Genomic DNA, 27642 nt, shown 5'->3' with positions numbered 1-27642 from the left:
TTTAATAGGATTTTCCCCTCTCCAGTGTCTATGGCAGGTCAGCCTGGTCTAGCAGTTAAGACACCGACCAGGACTCGGGAGACCTGAGTTCTAGTCCCAGCCCTGCTGCATGACCCTGGACCAATGACTCCCCTTTCTGTGCCTCCACTCCCCCTCCAAGCCTGTGTCCATCTTAGCTATTTGGCCTGCAAGCTCTTTGGGGCATGGACCCTCTCTTAGTGCCCGCTTGTACAGTGCCCAGCACCACGGGCTCCCTGAGCACTGCTGCGATACCTCAAAATAAAGTCGATCAGTCTCCTGCTCATCACGCATTTACCTTCCGGGCCTGTTCCAGGACTTTGCAGGCATCCACAACAAAGGTCAAGGTTCGAATCTGCGGCACCTCGCTGATGGCAGAAACTCGGTTTCTTAGGTTCATAGCGAATTCCTACAACCACCAAGAGCAAAGTCATCTCCCAGCTTCACCCTCCACCGGCTTCCAGATCACTCCCCCAGCCAGAAGGGATCAGTCGCCCCTCCTCCCCACCTCTTCTTTACGAAGGACTGAGCTCCCGGGTTCAGGGAGGTTTCTGCCTCGTCCCTCTTACGATCACACCGCCAGCCCAGCTATTCTGTTCGGTGAGCTGGGCTGAGTGATGCAGAGTCTGCTCAATGCAAAGAGCTTGTGACCGATTGTGCCTTGCTGAGACCGAGGTGCCTCCAGCGACACCACCCGTCTCCATCTCGCCTACCACGATGGAATCTGCACCTAGAATTGCTGGGGAATGCCTGGCTGACCACCTGTGAAAACTGATCCCACCCCTCATAGCTGGTGAAGTCTAACGAAGAGCTAATGCCCCATGAGCTTACACAGTGCTCCGTGGCAGGCAGCTACCAGGCCAATCCTGTCCTTTTTCTTGGCAAGGTCTTCGAGGAGCAGTGGCAGCAAAGTTTCAGCAGCTTCTGTCCCCTACCAGTGGCCTCCACAGAAGTCTATAAGTCCGTACTGGACCTGACTTGTTCTCTGCCACCCCATCAGCCTCATCCCCACGTTCCCAATCAGAGTCGGCAGAGAGGAACATACTGCGAGAGAATTTTAATCACATGCCACGGGGGAGGGGGACACGCTCCCAGTCCTCAACTCCAGCCACACTGGATTCTGAATCACCTGCCGTGGGCACCTGGGGTTAGGAGGCAGGGCCTGTGCCCGGAGTGTGGGAGGAGGAGCCCTTACCCTCGCTTGATGATGGAAAGTGCACCTCTCATTGTAGTCCTGGAAACGCTTCTCCTGCCGAGCTGCTTTGCTCACCTGCAGGGAAAGGCAGCAGTTACCCGGAGTGGCAGATCTCTCCATGGGGGGTCAACACAAGAGGGCCACAACATGCATGGCCCACAACCACCAAATGCCACAGGCTTAGCACGAGAGGAGATCCCGAGAGTCCCGAAGTCTGTCCTCACCCCAAGGAGTATTCAAACCGCTTGCACGCAGCAAACACTCACCATGGCAGAACAATTGTAATAATCCTTGTGCGTTGGCTTCCAGGGCTTGAGACAACGCCAGCAAAATCCATGGTTGCATTTGGCACAGGTCATACTGCACAGGAAGAAGAGAGAAGGGGAGCTGGAGTTGGCCTGATGCAAGGTGCAGTAGCAAACAGTCCCAATCCCTGCAGACACCCGCCCGGTCCCTGGGCATTGGAATGTGGCTGCAGTGCTGGCGTATGGGGGCGGCTGAGTCTCACGTGTTCAGCTCTGCACGCTTCCCTCACACACAAACCACTATTTTTATTCTATCACAGTTGCTCAGAGGACCCAGGGTGCTGTAGAAAAAGAGAGACAGACCCTGTCCCAAAGAGTTTACAGTTTAGACTGAAGCGAAAGAGTGTAACGAATAAGTACGAGCAGTGGAGGGGAAGGAGGACAAGGAATTGGAAGATTTCTTAATGATAATCTCCTTTCTGCTACCAGTGTCTCTCACAACTCCACGACACTTCAGCTGCTCCTCTCTGCACTGTTGTTCACAGAGGCTGTCCAAAGTTGCAGCATCACAAGCACTGGCCACCCCCCTGCTCTTGCTTGCTGCCAGATGAGTCATTCCAAAGCTGTACAGAACTTGTAGAAAGAGATCTACAACTTCCATGGGAGCCCAGCAGCTCTAGAGAACCGGCATACGGCCCGCATCGTAACAATCCAGCACAAAGAAAATACCAGACCCTTTGGCATAACGTCCTGCAGGGTGGGTAGAACTGTGAGAGATGCTGCCAGCAGAAAGGATGTTATCTGTTAAAAAAAAATAATAATAATCTTCCATTCTGCAGCCCAGCGTCTCCCACAATTCTGAGACGTCAGGGAAGTGGCAAGCAGTAAACGGAGGTTGGGAGGGGAAGGTAAGAAATCCAGCAATGAGACAGAAGAGGGGAAAAAAACGGGGACAACCCTTTTTTGTAAGAATTGCTCAAAGGTCAACATCATTTTTGGGCCACCGCCTGCAGCTCCTGCCTGCCGAAGGAAGCCTCTGCTGAGGACAGAAAGTCCACCTTCTTGTGACTGATGAAGGTGCTGGCTGGCAATCAGGTGGCTGCTCTGCAGATGTTCAATGTGGAATATCTCGTTCGTTCCATCCACGAGGCAGCTAGAGCTCTCATGGAATGCACGGACACCCTCCAGAGCCGGGTTTCTGATGCCTTGTAGGCCTCAACGATACAGAGCCGAAGCCACCTAGCCATGGACGACTTGGAAACTTGACATTTAGGCTGGAAGGACACAAACAGGGCACCTGACCTCGTGGATTCTATGCGCTTGATGTAGATTTCCACCACTTTCCTGAGCTCTGGGATGTGCCATTCCTTTACCAGATCTTGCAGCTTCAGACAGAACGAAGGATGGACGGCTTCTTGGGAACGCCGTAAGGGAGAATTTACTTCATGAAGAAAGGACTCTAGTTCTCAGCACCACCGTTTCCTGCACAGACAATAACGCCAGCTCTGATACCCATCTAGCAGATGTGATAGCGACAAGAAAACAGATTTTTATGGACACTGAAGTCAGGGGCTTGAAGGGATGATCTGTTCGAGCCTTCAAAACCTGCGACAGATCCCATTTTGGGAAGACTGGCCTGACCGCTCTGAGGAACCTGGAGGTCTGGGGGTTCTCTGCCAAGGATCCCGCAGACCCCATAAAAAAAGATGCTCCTGAAAGCAGAAACTTGGTGAGCTGTGGTGCTGGATTGAAGGCCCTTGTCTAGGCCTTCCTGGAGAATGTCCAAAATGGCTGAAATCTCCCGTTTCTTGGGGTCCACCCCATGCTCTTGGCACCAGCCACTGAACCTGGACCAGATGGAGGAGTATGAGGCTCTCTTGGGTGCTAGCAGAATCTGGATGACTCTGGCAGATTGATGGAGCATTGTTAAGGCTTTCTTTTCAATAACCGAGATGTCAGCTGAACCCAGGCTGAAGCCAGAGGAAGGAATGGGCCTTGGGAGACAATATCTGAATGTGGAGGCAACAGCTTTGCCCACTTAGTCATAGTGGGACTAGGAGTTGATGAGGGTTGTTCTGGGTATTGTTCGGAGTCCAGACCTTTCAGCTCCCTGTTGGTACAATAAGGCTGAAGCCCCAGAGACTCTCTCACGGCGCTCCAGAAGCAAACGCTCGGCATATGCCAGGGAGTGCACTTCCCTCAGACAGACCAGGCTCCCGACACATGAATCAGGCTTCAAGGGCTGGACAAGTAGCATGTCCTCTGAACCCCTCATGGGGCTCAGTTCCGGCCCTCAGTGTGGAACCACGGCAAAGCCACTAAAAGCTACCCTCAGGTCAGGGGACTGGCAGGTTTATTTATCCGGGACGGGTTTTCTGCGCTCTCTGCAGTGGCTGCGAAGGAACCGAGGCAGCTGAGGGCTGCATGCCAAGTAGTGTTGGGTGTTGAACGTTCAATGCCACTAAAGAGTGTGCAGCCCAATGGACACTGTAGACTCAAGGGACCAGGGCACCATTCCTGAAAGTGGGAACACACAGCCTCTCAAAGAATAGCTTTGCCCCCTGACCTGTGGGGGAGCTAGAGCATGACTTCTAGAAGACACCCAATCTTGATGGCACGATGCCCAGTGATGGAGAATCCAGCCCTTAGTCCCAAGGGTTAACTACCCGCAAAAAAGAATGCTTTATCTCCCATTTGAATGTTTTGCTTTGAGCTTCAACGTCCAGCCACCGGATCTTGTGCTGCCTTCTGCTGAATTCAAGAGCCCTCTAGCATCAGAAATCACCTCTGCAGGCAGGTACGTAGTCTCTCTCTCTCGTCCACTAAACCCCGACACACAGACTAAGCTGCTTTCGTCTCTCACTGGGAGACGAGTTTTCCAGGCCTCCAATAGCTCTGGCATCTCTTCGGTCAACCTCCTTTTAAAGTGTGGACACCAGAAATGAACAGACAGCTTCCAGGAATGGTCTCAGAAGCACCCTAGTCACATGTGATGCCACCTCCCTACTCCTCCTCCGTGTTCCCATTTATACACGCAAGGACCCACAGACTTTTTGCCACAACATCACGCTAGGGGCAGGTGTACGGTTCATCTTCTCCATGACCCTCAAGTCCTTCCCAGACTTGCTGCTTTCCAGAAGACAGTCCCCCAGTGCTATATGGGGATCTACATTCTTTGTTCCTAGACGTAGGGCCCTGAATTAAGCAGTTGGGGGTCTATTATGGACTTCTTGACAATCAATCCTGAAACCCAGAGTTTTCCTTATTTGTCCCTACAGCAAAAACACCAAAACTACCTCAAAGAGGCTAGAGAGGGAGGGTGAGTCAGAATTAAGAAACTCATAAAAACATACCCACGCCACACACTAGTTCTATTGCTGTGCTAACAGTTTACACTGAAGCTAGCTCCTAATTAAGGCGCAAACATAAGAAGTGTCCAACGAGTAGGAAGTTGAGAAACCAGAGGAAGTTTCAACTTGCTGGTCTGGTGTGGGAAGGAACCAAGGGAGGCAGGAACATAGCTTACCATGGAGCGCGCCACAGCTCCAGGCAAAGGCCACATGGCCCCAAAGGTCAGAGGGCTCCATGCTTTGGGCAGCGCACAGAGCAGGGATCTGCACTGATAGTACTGGAAGGAGAACACCTGTCGCCCCTGTGCCTAGCAGCGCTGACAATGTCCGTGCTCTGCGGGTCGGTTTCTCATTTGGAGCAGAAATCGGTGAGGTGAAGTCGGACGTTTTCTTCGTGTAATTTGTGATGAACACAGAGCTTTGGACAGGGTGGTAAAAAATGGCATGAGCAACTCTATCCTGCAGAACCTCAAAGCACTGCCCTATCCACAGAGGCAGCTCTCTGGGGCCTGGGTCGCTCACGAGTCTCACTGCTTCTCTGTCTCCTCGTCCTCCCTCAGCACTCTGCTTTGCAAACCCCTCTCCCAAGGCCGCTCGCTCAAGATTGCATGGCCGGGACAGGTGATCCTCAGCACTTCAGCTGTCAGACAGGGCGCTTAACCCCTCAACATCCTTCACGGGTGCCATTACTGCATGGCACCTTGCGCTCTTCCCACGGGAAGTTTCATCCTCTCTGCTCAGACATCAATGACCCCTATTGTATCAGCCACTTGCACCTAGTGCCAGAACACTGCTCTCCTGATCGTTCAGGACAAGCAAGCACAGAATGTGGGTGATCTGGCGCAAGTCACCCGAACAGAACAGTGGCAGAGCTGAGCATCTCCTGTGCTCCAGCATGCAGACCAAGCCATGTCCCAGTTGTAGTGGTGAGGTGGGCAACTGTCCACTGAAAACCAGACCAAGCCCCACCCACTTATATCACGTACAGCACTGTAGAGCCATCGGGGGATTTCATTCTGGCCATCGAGGACCTGGGATCAGCAAAGGGCTCTGCAGATCCCATGAACCAGAGCAGCTCAGCAGTCCAATGGGGTAACAGGACAACAGCACAGACGCTCATCTCCTTGAAGCCAAGCCAGGACCAGCAAAAACAGAAACTCAAGAAATTCATGGAGGATAGGTCCATCAATGGCGATCAGCCAGGATGGGCAGGGATGGTGTCCCTAGCTGCTGTTTGCTGGAAGCTGGGAATGGGCGACAGGGGACTGATTGCTTGAGGATTCCCTGGTCTGTTCATCCCCTCTGGGGCACCTGGCATGGGTCACTGTCAGTAGACAGGATACTGGGCTAAATGGGCCTTTGGTCTGACCCAGTCTGGCCACTCTTATGTTCTGAAGTGCCCCAGAAACCTGCCTGGATCCCTCCCATCTCCTCCTGGCCCAGCCCCCAAATGAGGAAAGATACTCACTGTAGACAGCCCTCGTTTTTCTCTATCTGAGCCTGGCAGCTGGGGCAGCGCTTAGAGATGAGTTTGGCCAGGTGTTTGCTCTGGGCTTCCACCGTCATCCCTTCATAGTACCCACCGTCATCCATCCACTGGGACATGTGGCTGCAGCTGGCCGGGTAATGAGCCTGCAAGGGACAGAGCATAAGTCACGGGGGAGCAGGAAGGCAGTAGCGAGCCGGCATGACGACAGGCCCGCGGCCGAGCAAACCTCAGCCGTACCTCTGGGAAATTGCAGTTGAAGCAGGATATCCAGCAGCACTTGGAGCAGGCCTCTCCGGAGCCGAGTCCCTCCTTACAAAGGACCTGATCACAGCCCTGGGGGTTGGTGCACCAGGTCAGGTTGGAGCAGCACTCCACGTAGCCTCGCAGGAGAGCTTTCTCGTACTGCAGAGAGAGAAACGAGGGCAGAGGTGCATGAGGAGGAAAATGATCATGTGGCTAAGGCACCAGACTGGGACTCACGAGCTGTGGGTTCAATTCCCACCCTGCCACCAACTCACTGCATGACCACGGGCACATCACTTCCCTCCTCTGTGGCTCAGCCCCCAGCCATAAAATAGGGACAATGATGCTTCCTTTCTCCCACCCTGCATCTGTCGTGTTGGTTTAGATTGTCGTAAGCTCGCCGGGACATCCCTGCCTCGCACTAGGCCCAGCACAAAGGGCCCCGATTTTGGCTGACACTACCGTCCTACAAATAGAAACCAACACGCTCCCTGGCAAAGGCCCTAGGACTGCTGTCGGGACAGCCATGGAGCACACGGCAGTTCTGCTCTCAATCTGCCTCGCTGGATAGGTTTCTCTGGAGTAAGGGCCATGCAGAATACTCACCAGGGTGCGGACTAGGTTCACAAGGGTGGGAAACGATATAGCCCCGAGGGATCTTGCAACATGCATACACTTACTGCAGATACAGGAGGAGGATTAAGCAGCTGTAGAGACACTGCCTGAGAGGAAAGGGCACCGAGGCCGACTGGAGGATGGAGCGTAACAAAGGCTTTGGTGTAATTCAACAGGGAGGTCAAACCAGCAGAAGATCCCCAAAGAGCTGGCTGGCTCAGGGGAAAGGGCCATGGGTTTCCCCTCTAGGGCAGCCCTGCACAGAAGGAACAGGCTATGGCCATCGGTTAGTGCCCTATGCGACACGTCACCAAAACCATCGCCCAGCTGATGCAGCCTGGCCATCTGAGCAGAGGAGCCGGGGTTGAATGAGCCACTCTCACGGCTAGGAAGAGGCACACTGGTGAAGAGCAGAGTGTGCGGAAAATCTGCCATGTCACCGGCCACGCTGGACAGCTTCCGAGACCAGAAGACTTGATTCCCTAGAGCTTTCAAGCCAGCACCAAACACGCCGGAGTTTGTAACGATGCCATCCTGGAGAGAAGCCCTCTGTCTTGAGAACAGGGATGGTCCTGTCAAATTCTCTCAGGGAAAGAAAAAACGGCATTGGCTGAGGGGCTTAGTGAGCTTCTGGCTTTGCCCAGGAGGCAGAACACGATCCAGCACCGAGAGGACAGTTCCAGGGATGCAGAGAGAACCCAACCCAAAGCACCAAGAAACAGGACAGATGAAAGAAACATTCAGCAGCAGCCACTCTGTACCCATCAGTGCCATAGGCTACGGACGGGACAGACCCATCTGACTGGGGTGGTTGGCTCAGTGCCCAGGCAGAGGGAGGCAGACAGGAATCTGGATACAAAGGCAGAAAAGCAAGTGGCACTTATTGCTGGATACTGTTCTACTTCTGCAAACAAGGAGAGACCCCCCCTTGTGCGTCAGGGCTGAATGGCTTCTGTTTGACACGCCTAGAGCGAACCAAGTTCCTGCAGGAATGTTATTTCCCTTACAGGAACAGTGGCTCTTTCAGATGAACCGAGTACTTCGGCCAGCAGTGTTCGCTGGGGCCATGCCTGCACCCAAGGACCTCACCTCCCTCCACCCCAGGGCATAAAGAGGTAAGCTGGCCTTTGGTTCCTTCACCAATACAGAATCCTACAGGGTGCAACTCAGTTCAGGAAAGCATTTATTTCCTGCTTTAGACAGTCTCTTGAAAGAGCACTGGCAGAAAAAGGTGGGGACTCTGGTGGTACTGGTTGAATGTCCAGGGATCTAGAGGCCCTTGGAACAGATCGGCACCAAGCAAAGGGGAGTCAGGCATCTCTGTTGCCACAAGGCCTCATGAAAATCTAAACTCCTGCAATACCCAAGTGCTTGGTACCAAGACAGCAGTCTGGGCAGATGTTACTGTGGGACAGGGAGCGGACAGTGTCATAAACTTTCTGAGCTCCAAGGAGCGTCTGCTAGATGACAGTCTGGTCTACGATGGTACCGACGGCTTGGCTGATTCTACCGGTACCAACATAAGAGTAGTCTTCTCCTTGTCACCTCAAACCCCGATGACCCAGATGATTTCCCAGAGCTGGGACCCTTCCATTCTTTGGGTTTAATGGTGCTCACAGTACCTGAGAAAACTGCAGCCTCGTGGGTGCAGAGTCGGGAACCAGTAGGTGCTGAAGCAGTTGTCTTGATTTGTGATCAGGGTTTCTTTGAGATGGGTTCCCTAGTAGGGAATCTAAGTTCTGTTTCCTAGTGTCTTTTTGAGAGGATTCTTGAGTTCCTCTTAGAAGCTCTAGAGGAGCGCTGTGCTGATATGGTTGACTTGCTCAGAGACTGCGCACGGGTCAGAAGCCATTCGCAGGTGCAATTTAATCTCCTGGTTCTTTCTGTCTCTCAATTTTACAACCAGGCAAAAATTAAATGGGGGGGGGGGCGTGGGACTCCCCGCGGCAACAGACACACCAGGAGTGCCCGCCGCTCGGCGGGAGAGCATTCTGGCATGAAAGGCAATGTTTAAAACCCGGAGAGCTGGGCATACCTCCCAGCACTCTAAAGTTCCCCTCAGGGAAAAAACTGAAAGGACAACGGGCTTTACAACAAATCTTGTGGTTTGTGTAATGATTTAACTACTGAAGCTAACTAAGCAAAGTATCAGAGGGGGAGCCGTGTTAGTCTGAATCTGTAAGAAGCAACAGAGGGTCCTGTGGCACCTTTAAGACTAACAGAAGTATTGGAGCATAAGCTTTCCTGGGTAAATGCCCACTTCATCAGACGCTGGCACAGAGGATACTTGCGTCTGACGAAGTGGGCATTTACCCATGAAAGCTTATGCTCCAATACTTCTGTTAGTCTTAAAGATGCCACAGGACCCTCTGTTGCTTTTAACTAAGCAAAGTAAAACTAGGAGAAAAACAAAACAAAACAAAAAAGGACAGTTGAGCTCAGCTCAGCCGGGTCACTGCTGAGGCTCAGTCTCGGCCCGAGAAGGAACTGAGGGCGGTTCGCCCGTGGAGCTCTATGTGGCCATGGTGCAGAGCACGAGGCAGAGTAGAGGACATGGGCAGACCCAACAGGCACAGCTACCTAACGTGGGGATCTCCAATCTAAGGCGCACAGGACGCGCGCACACCTGAAGTGGCGCACCCCTTGGGACACTACGCAAGAAGAAGGTATAGCTGCTTGTGGTGCCCAAGGACGTCAGCTGAGGAGTCTTGGACCAAGGTGAAACGTCTCGTGAATGTGTAGCTGGAACTCCATGTAGCTCACCTGCAAACAGCAAGGGGCACCTCTTGAGGTGACGCTGCTGAGGCTGTTTGCGACCGTGCAGAGGGAGCCCTTACTCCCAGCTGTGCCAGCTGATAACAGGATACAGCCGGAGATCCACTTCGATATTCTCAGAGGACACAGCTCGTACTCATTCTGCTACGGCAGCAGGAAGTCTAGGTGGCTTTCTGTTCCAGTCTGTTCTCGGAAGGTACAATGCCAGGGCTCATCTCACGTCAACCAAAGTCTCCTTTTTTTGCTAGATGCATGCGGCTTTGGGAAAGACACAGGTAAGTGAACTGACAGGTTTATATGAAATCCTGAAACTACCTTAGGAATGAATTTTGGTGTAGTTGTAGCGAGATTTTGTCCTTACAGACTACTGTGTAAGGTGGGTGTGATGCTCTGTACCTCGGGGAAACACCCAGCACCCCCATGTTCATCCTTATAATACGATTGTGTGGCATCCAATGCAAAGTTTGTCATGTCAGGTGTCTTCGGAAGGCTCAGGATGCACTGAGCATTGTTATATGTAATGTTATAGGTTGTAATTTCATGTATATAGTTATGAGGCTGAAAATGTTTTCCTCATGGCTTAGAACAAGCCCAGGCAAAAACGCTCCAGGAACAGAGGCCCAGGCAAAACTCTCCAAGAGCAAAGAGGTAGTTCACACCTCATCAAGGCAGGTATGGGACAAACCCAGCCCAGCCTCACAGGAACAAAGAACGCTGGCCTAGGCAGCAACAAAGGATCTGTTGGACTCTCTAGTGAGTCACCCCCCTTCCTTTGGTCAGTTTGGGACTGCGGTGAGGTAATGCTCACCTGACCCGGAAGGGTGGGGGGCAAAGCCAAGAGGGCAGAAAGGACATGATAAAAGGGAGAGCCGTTTGCCATGCTCTCTCTCTTCCACCTACATCTACAGACACCACACCAAGCGACTGAAGTGCTGATCAAAGGAGAGAGCCTGGCTGAAGGGCAACCAGCCAGCCTGTGGTGAGAAGCATCTAAGTTTGTAAGGATACTGAAAGTGTTAAGATCAGCTTAGAATGCGTTTTGCTTTTATTTCATTTGACCAAATCTGACTTCTTGTGCTTTGACTTATCACTTAAAATCTATATTTTGTAGTTAATAAATTTGTTTGTCTAGTCTACCTGAAGCAGTGGATTTGGTCTGAAGCATGTCAGAGACTCCCCTTGGGATAACAAGCTTGGTACATATCAATTTCTTTGTTAAACTGATGAACTCATATAAGCTTGCAGCAGCCAGTGGGTATAACTGGACACTGCAAGATGGAGGTTCCTAGGGTTGTGTCTGGGACTGGACGTATTGGCTAGTGTCATTCGGTTGCACAATCCAAGCAGTGGCTGTCCAAAAGTGCTCACTCACATAACTGGGAGCAGCTCACATGTCAGAGGTTGTGCATGAACAGCCCAGGAGTGGGGGTTCTCACAGCAGAGCAGGGTGAGGCTGGCTCCCAGAGTCGAGGACTGGAGTGACCTAGCAGCTCACTGGTCCAGATAACGCCAGGAGAACGTCACAGTGGGTTCTGATGGCAGGAATGGAACTCCTCTGCATACGTTCTACCGCTCTATCCACCAATTTAGAGACGGAAGCACTCGTGCGGTATGCAAACCCACATGCCCAGGGAATGTCGGTTTGGGGGATATACTGAATGAAACCAGGTTTGCAGACATCTCAAGTAAAGCATGGCATGTACGTGCATGAGGCCATGTGTCCCAAGAGCTGCAGACTCTCACACACTGTTGTTTGCAGAGTGGACGTGAGACTCTCAGCTGTAGAGACTATATCCTGGAACCTGTCCATTGGAAGGTAAGCCATGGCAGACGTGTTGTCAAGGCCCACCCCATGAAATGTATTCTCTGTCAAGACTGTAAAATTGATTTTTCTATGTCCAGTTTTGGACCTAGACCAGAGAACAGACAGCTGATAACAAGAAGGCTGTTATGGATACGTGACCTCGATCTTCTGGAACTAGCCAATCATCCAGGTAAGGAAATATCTGAATTCCAAGATGGCACGGATGGGCCACAACCACCTTCGTGCGCTTTGTGAATCCCCATGCAGCTGAGGCTAGACCAAGGGCAGGACCATATACTGGCAGTGCATACTGTGTACTATGAATTGAGAAAAAGCTTCCTGTGGTCCGGCTGTATTGCCACGTGGAAGTTGGTATGCTGCCCTCAACCTGCCGCATGCCTCTCTCCAGGCAAGGGATAACAGAAGCAAGGGTGGTCATCCTGAACTTCATTTTCTTGACAAATCCGTTGAACACTCAGAAATCCAGAATGGGTCAAAGACCCGCCTCTCTTTCTGGGAATCCAGAAGCAGCAGGAATAGAAACCTCTCCTTCCGTGCAATTAAGGAACTTCCTCTTGCTCCCAATCATAACAAGGACAGTACTCACACTCCCGGAGAGAAAGTCAGCACGGAGAGAAACATCTGGACACCAGTCGAGCCACCAACAGCAGCTGCCTGGATGTCAAAGGAAATCCGAGCAAGAAATGCCTCCCAAAGGGCTAGGTGAGCAGATCCCAAGTCTCCCCCAGCTAAGACTCAAAGAGCCATACCTTAGACACCCCTCTCTGCTCCTGGCCCAGCGACCCTTGCCTCCAGGATCTCTCCGCCAGGAACTCCCACAGAAATAGTGCAGAAACTAAAATAGCTCTCTGCAAATCTAGCCATGCCATACTTCCTTGGACAACAGGGACGCAGGCAGGCGTTTGATAATTCTGTAGATGGGGAGGAGGGGAAGGGGTCCCCACCAGGCCACCAGTCATTTCTGGAAGAGGAAGGAAAGCCCAGTTCTGAAAAGATGTTCATGTTGAGACAAGCCTTCCATTGGGAGCCTGACCCTGACTCCTCCCTCTTTGCCAATCAGAAGCCAACCCACCTTGGTTTCGCCTGCTGAGGGCTTTGTCCAAGGGTGGAATGGAGGAAACTGGGCAGAGGGGGTGTCTGAGAATTGGGGGCTCATGTTCGTAACATAGGGACACTCTAGCCACGTACTGTTTGGATTGATGTGCCCTGCGGGAGAGGAGCGGTTTTCATTTCTGCACAGGGAGTGCCATTGTTCTCTCACGGTTGGTTTCTGGTTTGGGTTGGAAAGGGATTAGATGCACAGAGTGACAGGAACGGAGGCAGGGGGGCGCAAAGGGAGGAGGGCACAGAGGGCAGCGCGAAGAGCGTGAGGGAGGGCAAGGGAGTGAACAGCCAGTCGGCACAGGGGAGGATTCATTCATTCAAAGGCAACAGGTTTCTCCTGGGTAGCTCTCGGCCCCACCATTCTCCAAGACAGGGAGGGGGGAAAGGCGGTGGCCTAGAAACAAAGCGCGTTCCCTGACACACCTGCTCAGGGCGGACTAGACATGGCCCCATGCCCAGTGGTGACCTCACCCACCTTGGCAATGACCTCCGGGGAGGAGATGATGGAGCGGATGAAGTCCGTGGTGGGCTGCGCAGGGCAGTCAGGGATGGGACAGGTGCAGTTCTGAACCAGGTTCTGCTCGATGCAAGTCGTCAGATATTTATTCCAGCAGAACTGGGGAGGGGGAACAAGATCAGATCTAGAGAGTACATCTCGTGCCCACCCCAGGGCACAGACCCGCCTGGTGAGCCCCCTCCCTTCGTCAGGGGCCGGCTCCCAGCTTGACAAACTCAGGAATTTGCCTTGCAGGCGGAGTGGCACCAGAATCATCCCAGTTTTCAGGTGTGGCAACGAGCCCAGGAACACAAGGAAGCCAGGGAAAAAGGAGCGACTGTGTGCCCCTGGGACCCTCCCCTGACAGCTGCGTCCTTCCTCCTGGGAGCAGGGCCCTTCCCTCTGTCATAGACGCTGCCAGCCCCCAGGCCCCTCACCTTGCAGCAGTAGTGCATGCAGCAGAGGGTGGGAGGGCTGTCGTCCGTGCACAGCTGGCTCACACACACCGGACAGTGGGTGATGGGACTCGGGGGTGGCTGGGGGTTCTGCACTTGCAGCCCTGAGGAAATCAGCAGCAGCTCGGGGTCCTCGGTGTAGCGCTCGATCAGCAGGTCCACGTTCCACTTGCAGTGAATGAGCAGATGCTGGGCTCTATCAGCTGAGACACTCAGGGTGTCCAGGACCTGCTTCACCGTCTGGTTCATGAGCACCTGCACCTCCTCCTGACTCATGGTGCGCCCCATAGGCAGCAGCAGGGTCTCCATCAGGACCGCCTCTGGACCGACTCCATGGGCATCCAGCCTGGCAGAGAGCAAACGCCCGTCACCCGTCTGGAGAGCTCCCGGTGACGCCCCCCTCCAGCCCCGCCTGAGACGCTCCCCTACCTGAACGGGGAGAACTTGCTGCCCTTGTCCTGCCCCCTCAGGCACTCTGTGCTACGGAAAATGACCTGGGCCTGGCCCCGGTGAGGTGTCGTGGGCTCCGTGGAGACGTACTCCAGCAGCTGGGGGTTGTCCTCCTGGCGCCGCACGTAGCCCTGGCTCAGCAGGTGCAGGGTGCAGGACAGCACGTCCGTGCTGCTGCAGCAGAAGCTGAGGAACTTCAGGGCAGGGCCAGACTCCCATTTCTGACAGGCGTCGATCACCTGGGGGGAGAGGGCGGTTACTCTGACTGCCGGGGCGCGGAGCCGCGCGGCCGCTCGCCTGCCAGGCCCCCGTACCTTGAACACCAGGTTATCGATGTGCAGCTCCTTCTCCCCTTTCAGGATCTGGATGATGAGGCAGCAGATGATGTTCCTCTTCCTCTCCAGGGTGCTTCCCTCGTCATCCTCCACGTTCAGGTACGTCTGCTTGGGGAGCAGCCACAGGCGCTGGCCGGCCGCCCGCGCCAGGGCCGCCTCGTTCAGACGCAGGACGCCTGGGACCGACACAGCCGCGCTCAGCCGTGCCCGGGGAACGGTTCCTCCAGCACCCCCGGCCCCAGCCCTCCATGGGCCCTCCCTCCCTGTACCACCCCCAGGCCCCGCTTGGGGACCAGCCCCAGCCCTCCATGGGCCCTCCCCCCACATATCCCAGCCCCTCCATGCCCCCCCCCCACATATCCCACCGCCCAGCCCTGCTTGGGGACCAGCCCCAGCCCTCCATGGGCCCTCCCCACACATATCCCAGCCCCTCCATGTACCCCCCCCACACACACACACACATCCCACCACCCAGCCCCGCTTGGGGACCAGCCCCAGCCCTCCATGGGCCCTCCCTCCCCTGTACTACCCCCTGGCCCCGCTTGGGGACCAGCCCCAGCCCTCCATGAGCCCTCCCCACATATCCCACCGCCCAGCCCTGCTTGGGGACCAGCCCCAGCCCCTCCATGTGCCCCCTGTGACGGAGCAGGGAGCAGGGCAGATTTGACCTGGGAATGTTGCAGGGGGATTGCAGTGAGGAGGGGGGACTTCCCTTGAAGGAAGCTACCTGAGCTGTAACCTGAGCCAGGAACGGGGGTGGGGAGAATTAACACCTTCTGGCCGGGAGACTGAACAAAGGAGAGGAGCAGCGGGAGGAGTTGGGAGTTTAGTTTCGTTTTGGGCTGGGTGGTGCAACGCAGGGAACCCCCAAGCTGGGGTCTAAGCTCCCTGAACCTCCCAGAGGGACCTAATTGAGGGGGTCTGGTCGTACCTACACGCTCTGCTTGAGACTGTGTTCCTGTCCTTAAATAAACCTTCTGCTTTACTGGCTGGTTGAGAGTCGCAGTGAATCTCGGGAAGAGGGGTGCAGGGCCCTGACTCCCCCACACTCCGCAACACCCCCCCCACATATCCCACCGCCCAGCCCTCCATGGGCCCTCCCCACACATATCCCACCGCCCAGCCCTGCTTGGGGACCAGCCCCAGCCCCTCCACGCGCCCTCCCTCCCCACATATCCCACCACCCAGCCCCGCTTGGGGACCAGCCCCTCCACACCCACCAGCCCAGTTCTCCCTCCCTCCCCCCCCGGCCCTGCTTGGAGACTGGCCCCTCCAGACGCAAACCCCCTTCCAGCTCACAGACATGCCCCATGCTCCCTGGCACCTGCTCTGGGTCCAGCCCAGCCCGGCCAACCCTCCACACCCCCACCAGGCCCAGCGCAGGGGCTCCAGGGCTCCATCCCCAGCTGTGGTCCCCCTGTTCAGGGACCACCCAGGGACAGGGCTCAACCCCCCCTGCCCGGTCCCCCGATACGCACCCCCCTGAGGCAGGCTCTGGGTCAGGATTCCGGCCTCTCCTGTCAGAGGTTTCAGTGCGTGGCTCAGCAGGACAGGAGACAGCCCCGTGGCCTGGGCCAGGGTCTCCACAGCAACTTCCTGCGGCGCAAAGGAGACAGGAAGTGAATACGCAGGGGCAGGGCCATGGCGGTGGGGCGATAGCTCTGGGGGCCAGGACAGGCCAACCAGGCCAGGTGTCTTGGGGCCACGGCCCAGGGGCTGGGGCAATGGGGTGAGGTCTCTGGGGGCCGTGACATGGGGGCGAGGTCGCTGGGGGCTGTGGGGGAGGGGCCAGAGAGGGGGGGCTGAGGGGCAAAGGGGAGAGAGAATAACACAGATTCCTCTGGCACAAGCCACCTGGGGGAAACAGCGGCTGCTTGGCCACAGGGGGACAGGGACCAGGGCTGTGGAGATGAGAGTCCAAGGGCTCAGGAGGTGGGTGGGTGGGGGGGGAACACGAGGGAAGGGGGGGGGTGTCTGCCCAGGAGGGAGGACAGACCGTCTCTGCCCCATACGGATAAGCTGGGGGGAAGGCGCTCTCTGTGCTGCAAGGACAGGAGCAGTTGGTGCCCCATTTGCACCAGCTGTGGGATCCCACCCCCCAGGGGAGCGGGGGTCCCACCTGGGCGCTGTTGAAGCCCAGCAGGATGTACATCTGCAGGGTGGAGACGTGCAGGGTGGTGCTGCCCGCGAACCGGAGCTCCGCGTGGCCCAGCCACGTCCACTGCAAGCGCCGCGGCTTTGTGTGCTCCAGGCCAAACCGGCTCTGACCTGCAAGAGACGCGGCCAGTCCCAGCAGAGCCACCAGAGCGCCAGGCCCACGGGGTCCCCGAGCCAGCCGGGGCTGCCCCCCACCCCCAGGCGGGGCTGGAGCTCACCCCACTGCTCAACCTAGCCCCCGTTCCGAACCCTCCCCCTGGTGCCCCCTCTCCAGTCACACGTCCCCCCACCCCCCGGTGCTCCTTCCCCTGTCACACCCCCTCCGGTCCCCCCTCCCCTGTCACACGCCGCTCCCCGCCACCACCATGGGGCACAGTGTCCACCCCCCCAGCCCCTGCCCGGCCCAGTCACCCCCCCAGAGCCCAGACTCACTGTTGGTGTAGAAGTCAGCGAACCGTGCCAAGTAGCCCCCGAGGGGCCGCGGGAAACACCTGCTGGGATCCTCCAGGTAGCAGAGCGGGGAGATGGTCCAGCAGCGCGGGGACAGGGCCAGCACCTTCACCTCCGGCTCCTCCTCCGGCTCGGCCGGCTCCTCCTCCATCGCCTGGGGACGGGCGCAGGGGTGCCTGGGGTCAGGCTCCCGCCAGGGGCTCGTCTGCGGCACCTCCTGGGAAGGGAGGGGGCACGGCCCAGACCCCGCCCCCCAGGGGAAGGGAGGGGGCACCGCACAGACCCCGCCCTCCTCCCCAGCCCCCCATGTGCCAGGGGAAGGGAGGGGGCACCGCCCAGACCCCGGCCCCCGGGGGAAGGGAGGGAGCACTGCACAGACCCCGCCCTCCTCCCCAGCCCTCCATGTGCCCCCCCATGTGCCCGGGGGAAGGGAGGGGGCACCGCACATTCCCCGCCCCCCGGGGAAGGGAGGGGGCACGGCTCAGACCCAGACCCCGCCCCCCAGGGAAGGGACGGGCACCGCCCAGACCCCGCCCAGACCCCACCCCCCGGGGGAAGGGAGGGGCACGGCCCAGACCCCGCCCCCGGGTTCTCACCGCGTCCTCCTGGCCCGCGTCCAGCTCCAGCAGGTGCTTGTCGAGCTGCTGCAGCTGGAAGAGGTGGAATTGCTGTTGCAGCTCCTCCGACTCGCTCAGGCTCTTCAGCATCTGCTGGGGGAAGCGATTGGGGAAGCAGAGCCCGATCTGCTCCACGACGGCCCGTTCCAGCCACACGTTCCCCTGGGCCAGGAGCCGGTCGCCCAGGTAATACCTGCAACGGCAGCCGGCCTCAGGGCGGGGCCAGAGCCCCGCCTCCCCCCCTGGAGCCACCCCCAATTCCCGGCCCCTGGGCCCCTCCCTGCCTTCGCTATGCCCTGGAGCAGGGCGTCCCGGCCGGCCGGCAGCTGGTGCTCGCTGTGGGGCCCGGGGCCGGACCTGACCCAGCCTGTGGGCCCCGTAGTGCCCTGCTGCCCCCCTGCAAGCCACGGCTGGGGACGCCGGCTCTGGGCTGGTGGCCGGGGTCCGGCTGGACTTTGGGGAGCCCACGGCCCGAGCCGACCCAGAGCCCCCATGACAAGCCAGGCACCAGCACCCGCTGACGTGCCAGGCGGGGGCACAGCTCCCCACGCCCCCGGCCGGGGCCCCTCACCGGTAGAAGTGCTCGAAGGTGTTGGCGAGCTCCAGGCCGGAGAGGAAGAGGATGGGCTCCAGGCTCCGCTGCAGCCGGTGCAGCGACTCCACGTTGCCTGCGTCCGTCTGGCTCTCCTGGATCCGCTGGTCCACGTAGCGAGCGAACTGCTCGCTCACCTGCGGGGCAGAGCGCCAGCTGCCAGGGCCTGCTCGGGGCGGCTCCCCACGGCAGCTCAGGGCACACCCACATGATGGGGGGGTTCGGGGGGAGGGAACAGTCCTGCAGAGGGGGAGGGGCCACTCCCTAGGAGCTGGGGTCATTCCCAGGGGTCACCCCACCTATGGAGACAGGGAGGGGGAATGGGGGAGGGGCTCCGGGGGAGGCGGGGCCGTGGGAGCTGCGTGTCTGGGCGGTGAGCAAGGGGGCGCGAGGGGCCCGCTCCCTCTCAGGGCCCAGGGCTGTTGGAGCAGGAGCAGCGGGGGTTAACTGGCAGAGACCCCCACGCACCTGGGACCCCTCAGACCCCGGACGGCAGCCAGGGGCGTGGCTGGGCAGAGCCGATGCCGGGGGACTCAGCCCCACTGGGGCACAGGCAGCCTCTAGCCCCACGGGCTGGCACCGGCCGACCAGCCTGGAAGCGCTGCTGGGCCCCGGGCTCCCCCCCCCCCCCCACTCACGTGCATGGCCGTCAGGAAGGAGAGCTGCAGCAGGCCCCCAGAGAAGCCCTGCCGCAGGGCCAGCGCGAAGGCCGTCTGCTGCCCGAACAGCTCCTCCATGGCGCTGCGCAGGCCCAGGTAGAGACGGCAGTACCGCTCCACGAAGTCCGGCCCCTGCCACCACGACTCCAGGAACCGCTTCACCTGGGCAGGGGCAGGTGGCACACGGTTACAGGCAGGCGGGGAGAGCCCCGGGGGGAGGGGGAGGTACAGGCTGGGTGCGGGGGGTACAGGCCCGGACGGACGCGGGGAGGGGACAGGCCGGGACAGGTGTCTGTGGGGGGCAGGATGGATGGAGGAGCGGGGGAGAACGGGACATGACAGGCAGGGGGAGGGCCCTGGGGGGATGGGCTGGCCAGCCCCAGGGGGTACAGGGTGGGCCGGGCGTGGGGGTGGCCCCCAAGGTGGGGAGGGTCTCAGGGGGCCAGGACGGGCCAGGCGTGGGTAGGTCTCTCCATATCTAGTGTCCCATGGGCCTGGGGCAGGAGCTGCAGAGACAGAGGTGGATGGGGCCTGCTACCCCCATGCAGGGTGGGGAGGGGGTGGGCAGCAGATACACACACAGATCAATAGCCCCCCCCACACACACACCTGCTGCTGCACCACGCCCCTCCCCCGTCGCCCCCCCCACCCCCCCCGCACACACCTGCTGCTGCACCACACCCCTCCCCCATCACCCCACCCCCCCGCACACACCTGCTGTTGCACCATGCCCCTCCCCCATCCCCCCCCCCCCCCCCCGCACACACCTGCTGCTGCACCACGCCCCTCCAGCACTGTGTAATCCCCGTCATGCTGCTGGGCTTCTTCCCCGACACCTTGGTGGCCCCAGAGCTGGTCTCCTTGTTCTTCCCGTTCTTCCCATCTGCCAAGGGGGGGCCAGTGTGAGAGCAGCGCCCGGGGGGCGGGGGGGGGCAGCGCCAGCACTACCCCCTCCCTGACCCCAAAGCCGCCTGTGGGGCGAGGGCTGGGCCCAACCCTCCCAGCCTCCCCCGGGGCGGCCCAGTTCAGCCCCACACAGTCACTGAATGGGGTGGGGGGTGCAGGGGCAAGCCTGGCGCTCGGGGCGGGTGGGAGCCAGCCAGCCCCAGGCACCCCGGGGCAGCGGAGTAGCCACGCCCGGCTGGGATCCTGCCCCCTACAAAAGGGCTGGCCTTTGCAGAGGGGCGTCTGGCACCTGCCGGCTCTGCCTATGGGCACCAGACCCACGGATCTGAGTGCTGCGCTAGGCCCCCACGTCTCTGTCTCCTACACCCCGGCCCCAGGGCCTTGAGGAGCAGCCCAGCTCGGCGCCAGTGCCCGGCTCTGGCAGGACGTGCGAAAGGCAGCCCGGAGAGTCCTTACCCGTAGGGACCCCTCTCCCCACTCAGCCCCGGGCAGCACGCCAGGGCCTCCTCCCCCAGCCCCATCCCGGGACCCGCCCCACTCCCTGCCTGGCCCCAAAGCCCCACAGGGGAGGGGCCCTTACTGGCTTTGACCGGGGCTCTCAGCTCCTCGGGCTCCGGGCTGCCGGGGTCCACGTGCACCAGCAGGTGGCTCAGGCGCCGCACGCGGGAGTTGAAGATGGTGGCGCGGCTCTTGGCGCGTCGGGCCGTCTCCAGGTTCTCCAGGTACTCACTCAGGAGCCAGGCCAGGGGGCTGACGCCGCTGGGATCTGCAAGGCCAGAGGGGGAGGCTGAGCCAGGCGGGCCGGGCAGGCTGGGGGCAGCGGGGAGCCGGGCAGGGGGAACCGATACCTGGGCAGGTGATGCTCTGCACCAAGGGATTGATTAGGGCCTCCCAGCAGGTCCTGCCCAGAGCCTGGGCCGCCTCGTCATCGGGAAGGAAGCGATCGGCAAACACCTGCTCGTGCCGCAGGGCACAGTTCAGCCTGCAACAACAGAGACACCCGCACCAATCACTCGTGGGGCACTGGGGCCTTGCCAGCGCTGGGGGGCAGCTCCTGGGTACAGACACACACAGGGCAGGGCACTGCCGGGGGCTCTGTCAACGCTGGGGGGACACCCCGGGTACAGTCACACACAGGGCAGGGCACTGCCAGGGGCTCTGTCAGCGCTGGGGGACCCACCCCGGATACAGCCACACACAGGGCAGGGCACTGCCAGGGGCTCTGTCAGCGCTGGGGGCCCCCCCCCCGGGTACAGCCACACACAGGGCAGGGCACTGCCAGGGGCTCTGGGCAGCGCTGGGGGGGGGACCCCGGGTACAGCCACACACAGGGCAGGGCACACTCTGTCAGCGCTGGGGGACCCCGGGTACAGCCACACACAGGGCAGGGCACTGCCGGGGGCTCTGTCAGCGCTGGGGGGACCCCGGGTACAGCCACACACAGGGCAGGGCACTGCCGGGGGCTCTGTCAGCGCTGGGGGGACCCCGGGTACAGCCACACACAGGGCAGGGCACTCCCGGGGGCTCTGGGCAGCGCTGGGGGGACCCCGGGTACAGACACACACACAGGGCAGGGCACTGCCGGGGGCTCTGTCAGCGCTGGGGGGACCCCGGGTACAGCCACACACAGGGCAGGGCACTGCCGGGGGCTCTGTCAGCGCTGGGGGGACCCCGGGTACAGACACACACACAGGGCAGGGCACTGCCGGGGGCTCTGTCAGCGCTGGGGGGACACCCCGGGTACAGACACACACACAGGGCAGGGCACTGCCGGGGGCTCTGTCAGCGCTGGGGGGACCCCGGGTACAGGCCTCACCTGTTGAAGAGCTGCAGCAGCTGCATGCGCTCGTCCGCGATCTCCTGGCACCACGTGTGCGCCTGGGTGGTGTAGAACAGGTATGTGCGCCGGCACAGCTGCTCCTTGAAGATCGGCCAGAAGGTGGGCTTGGGCCCCAGGATCTCGATGCCACGCACACGCGTGTCAATGCCACCCTGCACAGGGCACAAACCTCCCCAGTTAGACACAGGCCCACCAGGCTGAGCGACTCCCCACAGGGCGCCCCTGGCCAGGACTCTCGCTGCCCGTGGAGGCCCTGCGGGGGGCGAGGGAGGCCAGGGACCGGCTCGGCCGCACACAGGGAAGGGGGTGTGACGTTGCACTCCATATGTTTTATGGAAACGTGCTTGTGAGTGTGACTATGATGTAACTGGAATATGCTGTATGCAAAAGGTCTCTTGTAAGGTATCATAACAAAGGTTATAACCTACTGAATATGTTCCTCCTACTTCTATGCATGTATCATTCTTGTATCTGAAGCTAGAAATATGAAGTGTAACTCTGAGGGCCTGTTGTAATTATGCAAAGTGTGGGCCATTAATGGTGGCTTAGAATCGTGATGGCTCCCAGTGACTGGGACAATTGGTTGTAAATGGTTTATTTACCTGTGTAGGTGTGGGCCAGCCCGGGAAGAATGGAGACTAGATCTTACAGCAACAATGACCATGTCACATGATACTGGAATCCATCTTAGATCTGGTACTTTTCCATTTAGAAGGAGGAGTGGGGACCCAGAGAGACAAAGGATTCCCACCTTGTGCCAAAGCTATAAAAGGGGGTGGAGCAGGACAAAGCGGGCTGCCAGTCATGAGAAATCCCCTGCTTACCACCTGAGATGTCTGCTGGAACGAACAAGGACTGAACCAGGGGAAAGGATCGGACCCAGACTGGGAAGGAGTCTAGTCTGTGAAAGAAGCTTATTGGAACATCTCTGAGGGTGAGATATAACCTGTAATCAGTGTCTTAATGTATTTAGACTTGCGTGTTTTTGCTTGGTGACTTACTTTGTTCTGTCTCTTATTACTTGAAACTACTTAAATCCTACTTTTTATACTTAATACAATCACTTTTGTTTATTAATGAACCCAGAGAAAGTGATTAATACCTGGGGGAGCAAACAGCTGTGCATCTCTCTCTATCAGTGTTATAGAGGGTGGACAATTTATGAATTTACCCTGTATAAGCTTTATACAGAGTAAAACGGATTTATTTGGGGTTTGGATCCCATTGGGAGCTGAGTGTCTGGGTGCTGGAGATAGGAAACCTGCTGAGCTGTTTTCAGTTAAGTCTGCAGCTTTGGGGATGTGGATCAGACCCTGGGTCTGTGTTGCAGCAGGCTGGCATGTCTGGCTCAACAAGGCAGGGTTCTGGAGTCCCAAGCTGGCAGGGAAAACAGGCTCAGAGGCAAATTCGGCGCATCAGGGGACAGTCCCAAGGGGGTCCCTGTGACCGAACCCGTCGGGGGGCCGCCAGCACACCCACCTGCTGGCAGCGCTTGATCTTGATCTGGATGATGGGCCAGAAGCGGGTCAGGTTCTCCAGAAGGATCACTCTGCTGGCCGAGGGCATGACATTCACCTGGGGGGGGCAAGAGAGACGCAAGCCATCAGGACACAGAGATGACGAGGCCGCAAGAGATTTTGCCCCGCAGGAGGGTTGTCCAGGCCCAGCCCCCAGAGCTACGTGAAGTGAAGCCGTGGGGTTAGCGGCGTGCAGGAACACGGGCCCCAAAGGGACGGGGCAAGGAGACGACCAGCAGCTGGGACGGGACTAGCCAGCAAAGCCTCTGCCGCTCCGTCAGGCAGCCCCAGGGCCCCTCCCAGCCACATCTGGGGAGATCACAGAAACCACGGCTCTGCTGGAGCAGTCAGACGCGCCAGACCTCTCCACCGCTCCCTGCTGCCCCCTCCCAGCAGGGCCAATGGAAGACCAGCCCCTGGGAGCTCCACCGCGCTCAGGAGCTGCCGTCAACCCACTAGGAGAGGCCGCAGAGACCAGAACCGATGGGGACGGAGAGGTGCCGCCAGGCACGGGAACTGGTCGACAGCCATAGACCAGTGGCCCGTCCGAGTGAGACGCAGATCTCCCATCATACCCCTGGGGCTCTCAGCCCGAGTGGTGCTACTAACCCAGCGTCACACCCCACTCCCAGTGCCCGGGGGCTGTAACTGACCCTGCTCCATTTGCACGCAGCCAGCCGAGCAGGTTCCCAGCACCGCCAACCCCAGCGCCCAGATCAGGCCCATCCACTGGGTTTGGAGCTGGGGGGGTCCCAATTTCCAGCTTTTCTCTGCAGCGGGGGGGGCTAGAGCCTCACTCGGGAAGTGACAGGTGGGATTCTCATGGAATCACCTGCCCCCAGAAGCTGCGGCTTTAAGGAGCAGCCCGGCCGTGCCGAGATCTGGTGCCAGCGCCGTCACTAAGCACAGACCCAGCGCCCTGCACACCCGGCCGGCCACCAGCACGGATGTACATGCTGCTCCCAGTAGGAACGCGCAGGCCTGCCTGTCTGCCCCGCCCACCCCCATGTCCCTCCCCAATGACCTCCTGGGACTCAGCGCTGCATCGGGGGCTGGAAGGCGGCTCCTCTCGGTCCCTCCTCTGCTCTATGGCCACTGTGCAGCGGAGACTAGCACAATCCAAGCTAGGCACACGGCCCGGCCCAGACAGCGCCTCTGGGTTCTGGCTAGAGGTTTCCCAGGGCAGCTCACTCGGGCGTGGGCCAGGTGGGTAACAGGTCTGGGGAAGCAGAGGGCGGGAGGGTGGCAGGGTCTAGCAGCAGAAAGGGCAGCAGCTAGGACAAGGCAGACTGTGCCAGGCCTGCACGGGGTGGACGAGAAGCAGGACAGGAGGGGAAGCCGGGACTTAGCCACTGGGGTATCTTGCACCACCCCCTGGAGCAGCTGGTCCTGGCCAGCGTTGGAGATGGACCCTGAGCTTGGGGCCCTGCCCTGCTCCTGCCCGCCTAGGAGAGCCCTGGTGATGTGCCCGCCAGGACAGGGCCTACAGGCCTGGGGCTGGCGACTCCCTGCACCTCAGGTGCTGCCTGCCCCAATTCCAAGACAGTCGTGGCCCCGCCGGCCTGGGCCGGGCTGCCCCAGCTCCACACTGACCAGAAGAGGTGGGCACTGGCAGGTGCGAAGCTCTCAGCCTGCGCCCGCCCTGCTAGGGAGCCCCCAAGCCACAGGACCCCCTCTCCTGTCCAGGGCGGCCTGGGCCACACTCACCGTATTGAGCTCAGTGCTGATGCTGGCCGGGTTCTCTCCTCCCATGACCACGATCCGGGCTGGCATGTAGCTGGAATCCTCGCTGGCCACCAGCAGGCTCATCTGTCTGCAGCCGGGGAGAGTCACAGCGTTGGCACCAGCCCATTTCTGGGCTGTGCTCCAGGCCGGAGCCTACGGTGCCCGTCCCGAGGGGTACGTCCGCCAGCGGGCTCAGAGCCTCGCATGGCCGCCAGTCCTAACGGGAGCCCCTGACCCCAGCTCCTGGGGGGCTGCACCTGGCGCTGCATTGCTCTGGGCCAACAGTGCCAACAGCCATCCCAGCAGGGCGTATGGCGCCCGTGGACACAGACGAGGGCCCTGCATGGCTGGGTACTGGAAAGAGAACCCACCCCAGCCAGGAACCAGCATGTGCAGCCCCCCTGTGCCACCTCGGGCTCCCTGCCATCCCTCGCCACATTGTTACCTGGGCCCAAACCCCCCACCCCCATCCCCGGGACACCCTGGGCAGCCAGCCACCCCCTGCCCACCTGATCCCACCCCCATCCCTGGGACACCCTGGGCAGCCAGCCACCCCCTGCCCACCTGATCCCACCCCCATCCCCGGGACACCCTGGGCAGCCAGCCACCCCCTGCCCACCTGATCCCACCCCCATCCCCGGGACACCCTGGGCAGCCAGGCATCCCTGCCCACCTGATCCCACCCCCATCCCCGGGACACCCTGGGCAACAGCCACCCCCCTGCCCACCTGATCCCACCCCCATCCCCGGGACACCCTGGGCAGCCAGGCATCCCTGCCCACCTGATCCCACCCCCATCCCCGGGACACCCTGGGCAACAGCCACCCCCCTGCCCACCTGATCCCACCCGCATCCCCAGGAACACCCCTGTGCCACCACGGGCACCCTGCCACCCCTTGCCCAATGCTTACCCCACCCCAAAGCCCCCCCACTCCCACCTGATCCCTCACACAGCCCCGGGACATGCTCTTTGCCGCCCGGCACACACAGCCATACCCCCCCGGGGCCAGTACCCACAGCCCCCGCCCCACCTGACCACCACGCCGCGGTGCATGTAGATGTTGATGTAGTGCGAGCCGGTGCTGCCGTTGGACTCCCAGTAGGTCTTGGGGTTCCTGTCCGTCAGCTTGTTGGCTCGGTGGGAGTTCGAGGAAACCTCCAGCTTCTCCCAGCACTTGTCCTCCTTCACTTCCACGCTGGAGCCTGCAGGGAGAGGGGACAGCGCTGAAGGGAGCTGGGCGGGGGCACAGCTGGGGCAGGGGGGCCCCGGGCGACACCCCCAGCACTGACCCTGGCAGAGGTTGCGCAGGAAGACGTCGAAGAAGGGGATGTTGATGGGCTGGTGACTCCGTCTATGCTCCTCAATCTGACCCAGCACCATCTGGAAGAGAAGAGGGCGCAAACCATCAATGGGGGGGGCCTGGCAGCCCCCTCCCCCACTGCCCGATCGCTGGACCCTGGGCAGCAAACAGCCCCCGAGGAACGCAGCCCCACAGGTGGGGAGGGGGGAACTGAGTGAACTGGGTCCAGAGAGAGCCTCTGCCCCATGGCCACTCCCCCCACTTCACACACCACCATCCCCTCCCTGCCCACACCCTTCCAGAGACTACCAACCCCTCTCCCCACCTGCAGACCACTCCCTGGTCACCCCTTCCAGAGACCACCAACCTCTGTGACACCCTGTACCCCATGTTCACCACTTGTATATGGTTATATTTTGTACAAAGTACGCCTTGTGAAGTATCATTTGAAAAGTCATAAACTGCTGAATATCATTGTCCTGTTAAGATGTGTTTAACAACACTGTGTGTAAAGCTAGGAGATTTTACTGCATGATTGTTACTGAAATAAGGTGCCGTTTTGGGTAACGCCCACAAACTAATTGTTCAGAGACAAAGACGCCCTAGCACGCCAGCAAAGTACCAAAGAGCCGTTAAGTACTAAATCAGACATTCACCAGCTGGGGGTGAGGGGAAGGAAACAAGGAAGTTACAATTCATCAGGGAGGGCAGTTTGGAGCTCAGGTACGCAACAGCACTGCCCAACCCCATGACCCAGCACGGATTTTTCCAGCACAAAGGGCAGGAGTATAAGAAAGGGGGAAATGTCCCGTGCCCCCCTCTCCTCTGTCCATCTCTCTGCTCATGACAACGACGACGCACAAGGAGCTGAACAAAGGGGGGAGTGGTCCCAGGCTGGGAAAAGACACAGCCTGTGAAATGTGTTGCAGTTGCTGGGGAGAAAAACTCCTCCTTTTGCTTTTAAACCTACTAGTCCTGGTAAAGTTTAGGAATTCGCTTGTGTGTTTCTCCTTTTATTCCTTTTGTGACCAGCCTTCCCACCTGTGTCACTTAAAATCCACCCTTCTCTGGTTAATACACTTGTCTCATGGCTCTATCTAAACCCGTGTGTTGACTGGCGTGTTTGGGAAACCTCTGCTTGAGACACCAAAGGCTGGCACATGATCTCCAGAGCTGGAATGACGAGTGAGGAGCTTACGTTGCCCAGGAGGGTTCGGCGCAGTGCAAGAGGCAAGGCTGGGGCGGGGGCTCTGCGGGTGTCGCCCTGTATGTAATTCATGGAC

The 27642-nt window shown here is 59.1% G+C and overlaps 1 protein-coding gene across 1 annotated transcript in view; it reads right to left on the bottom strand.

Annotated features, from left to right (window-relative positions):
* LOC128834044 (cullin-9-like) overlaps positions 1-27642 on the bottom strand; it is a 63105-nt gene that overhangs the window by 6186 nt on the left and 29277 nt on the right. The window contains exons 15-37 of the mRNA XM_054022474.1: positions 26349-26439; positions 26090-26261; positions 25041-25146; positions 23296-23391; positions 21793-21968; positions 20825-20958; positions 20557-20742; positions 19838-19953; positions 19050-19232; positions 18391-18548; positions 17799-18012; positions 17185-17356; positions 16715-16863; positions 16074-16191; positions 14575-14771; positions 14240-14499; positions 13793-14156; positions 13335-13475; positions 6535-6699; positions 6277-6440; positions 1480-1573; positions 1214-1288; positions 317-427 (exon numbers count right to left, since the gene is read on the bottom strand). Coding sequence (XP_053878449.1) covers positions 317-427; positions 1214-1288; positions 1480-1573; positions 6277-6440; positions 6535-6699; positions 13335-13475; positions 13793-14156; positions 14240-14499; positions 14575-14771; positions 16074-16191; positions 16715-16863; positions 17185-17356; positions 17799-18012; positions 18391-18548; positions 19050-19232; positions 19838-19953; positions 20557-20742; positions 20825-20958; positions 21793-21968; positions 23296-23391; positions 25041-25146; positions 26090-26261; positions 26349-26439 — 3642 coding nt within the window. The remainder of the gene's footprint in view (positions 1-316; positions 428-1213; positions 1289-1479; positions 1574-6276; positions 6441-6534; positions 6700-13334; positions 13476-13792; positions 14157-14239; positions 14500-14574; positions 14772-16073; positions 16192-16714; positions 16864-17184; positions 17357-17798; positions 18013-18390; positions 18549-19049; positions 19233-19837; positions 19954-20556; positions 20743-20824; positions 20959-21792; positions 21969-23295; positions 23392-25040; positions 25147-26089; positions 26262-26348; positions 26440-27642) is intronic.

The sequence above is a fragment of the Malaclemys terrapin genome, chromosome 3 (assembly GCF_027887155.1).
Source record: "Malaclemys terrapin pileata isolate rMalTer1 chromosome 3, rMalTer1.hap1, whole genome shotgun sequence".
Lineage (NCBI taxonomy): Eukaryota > Metazoa > Chordata > Testudines > Emydidae > Malaclemys > Malaclemys terrapin.
Note: the sequence above shows the minus strand (reverse complement) of the source record. Positions and strands in the feature narration are given on the sequence as shown.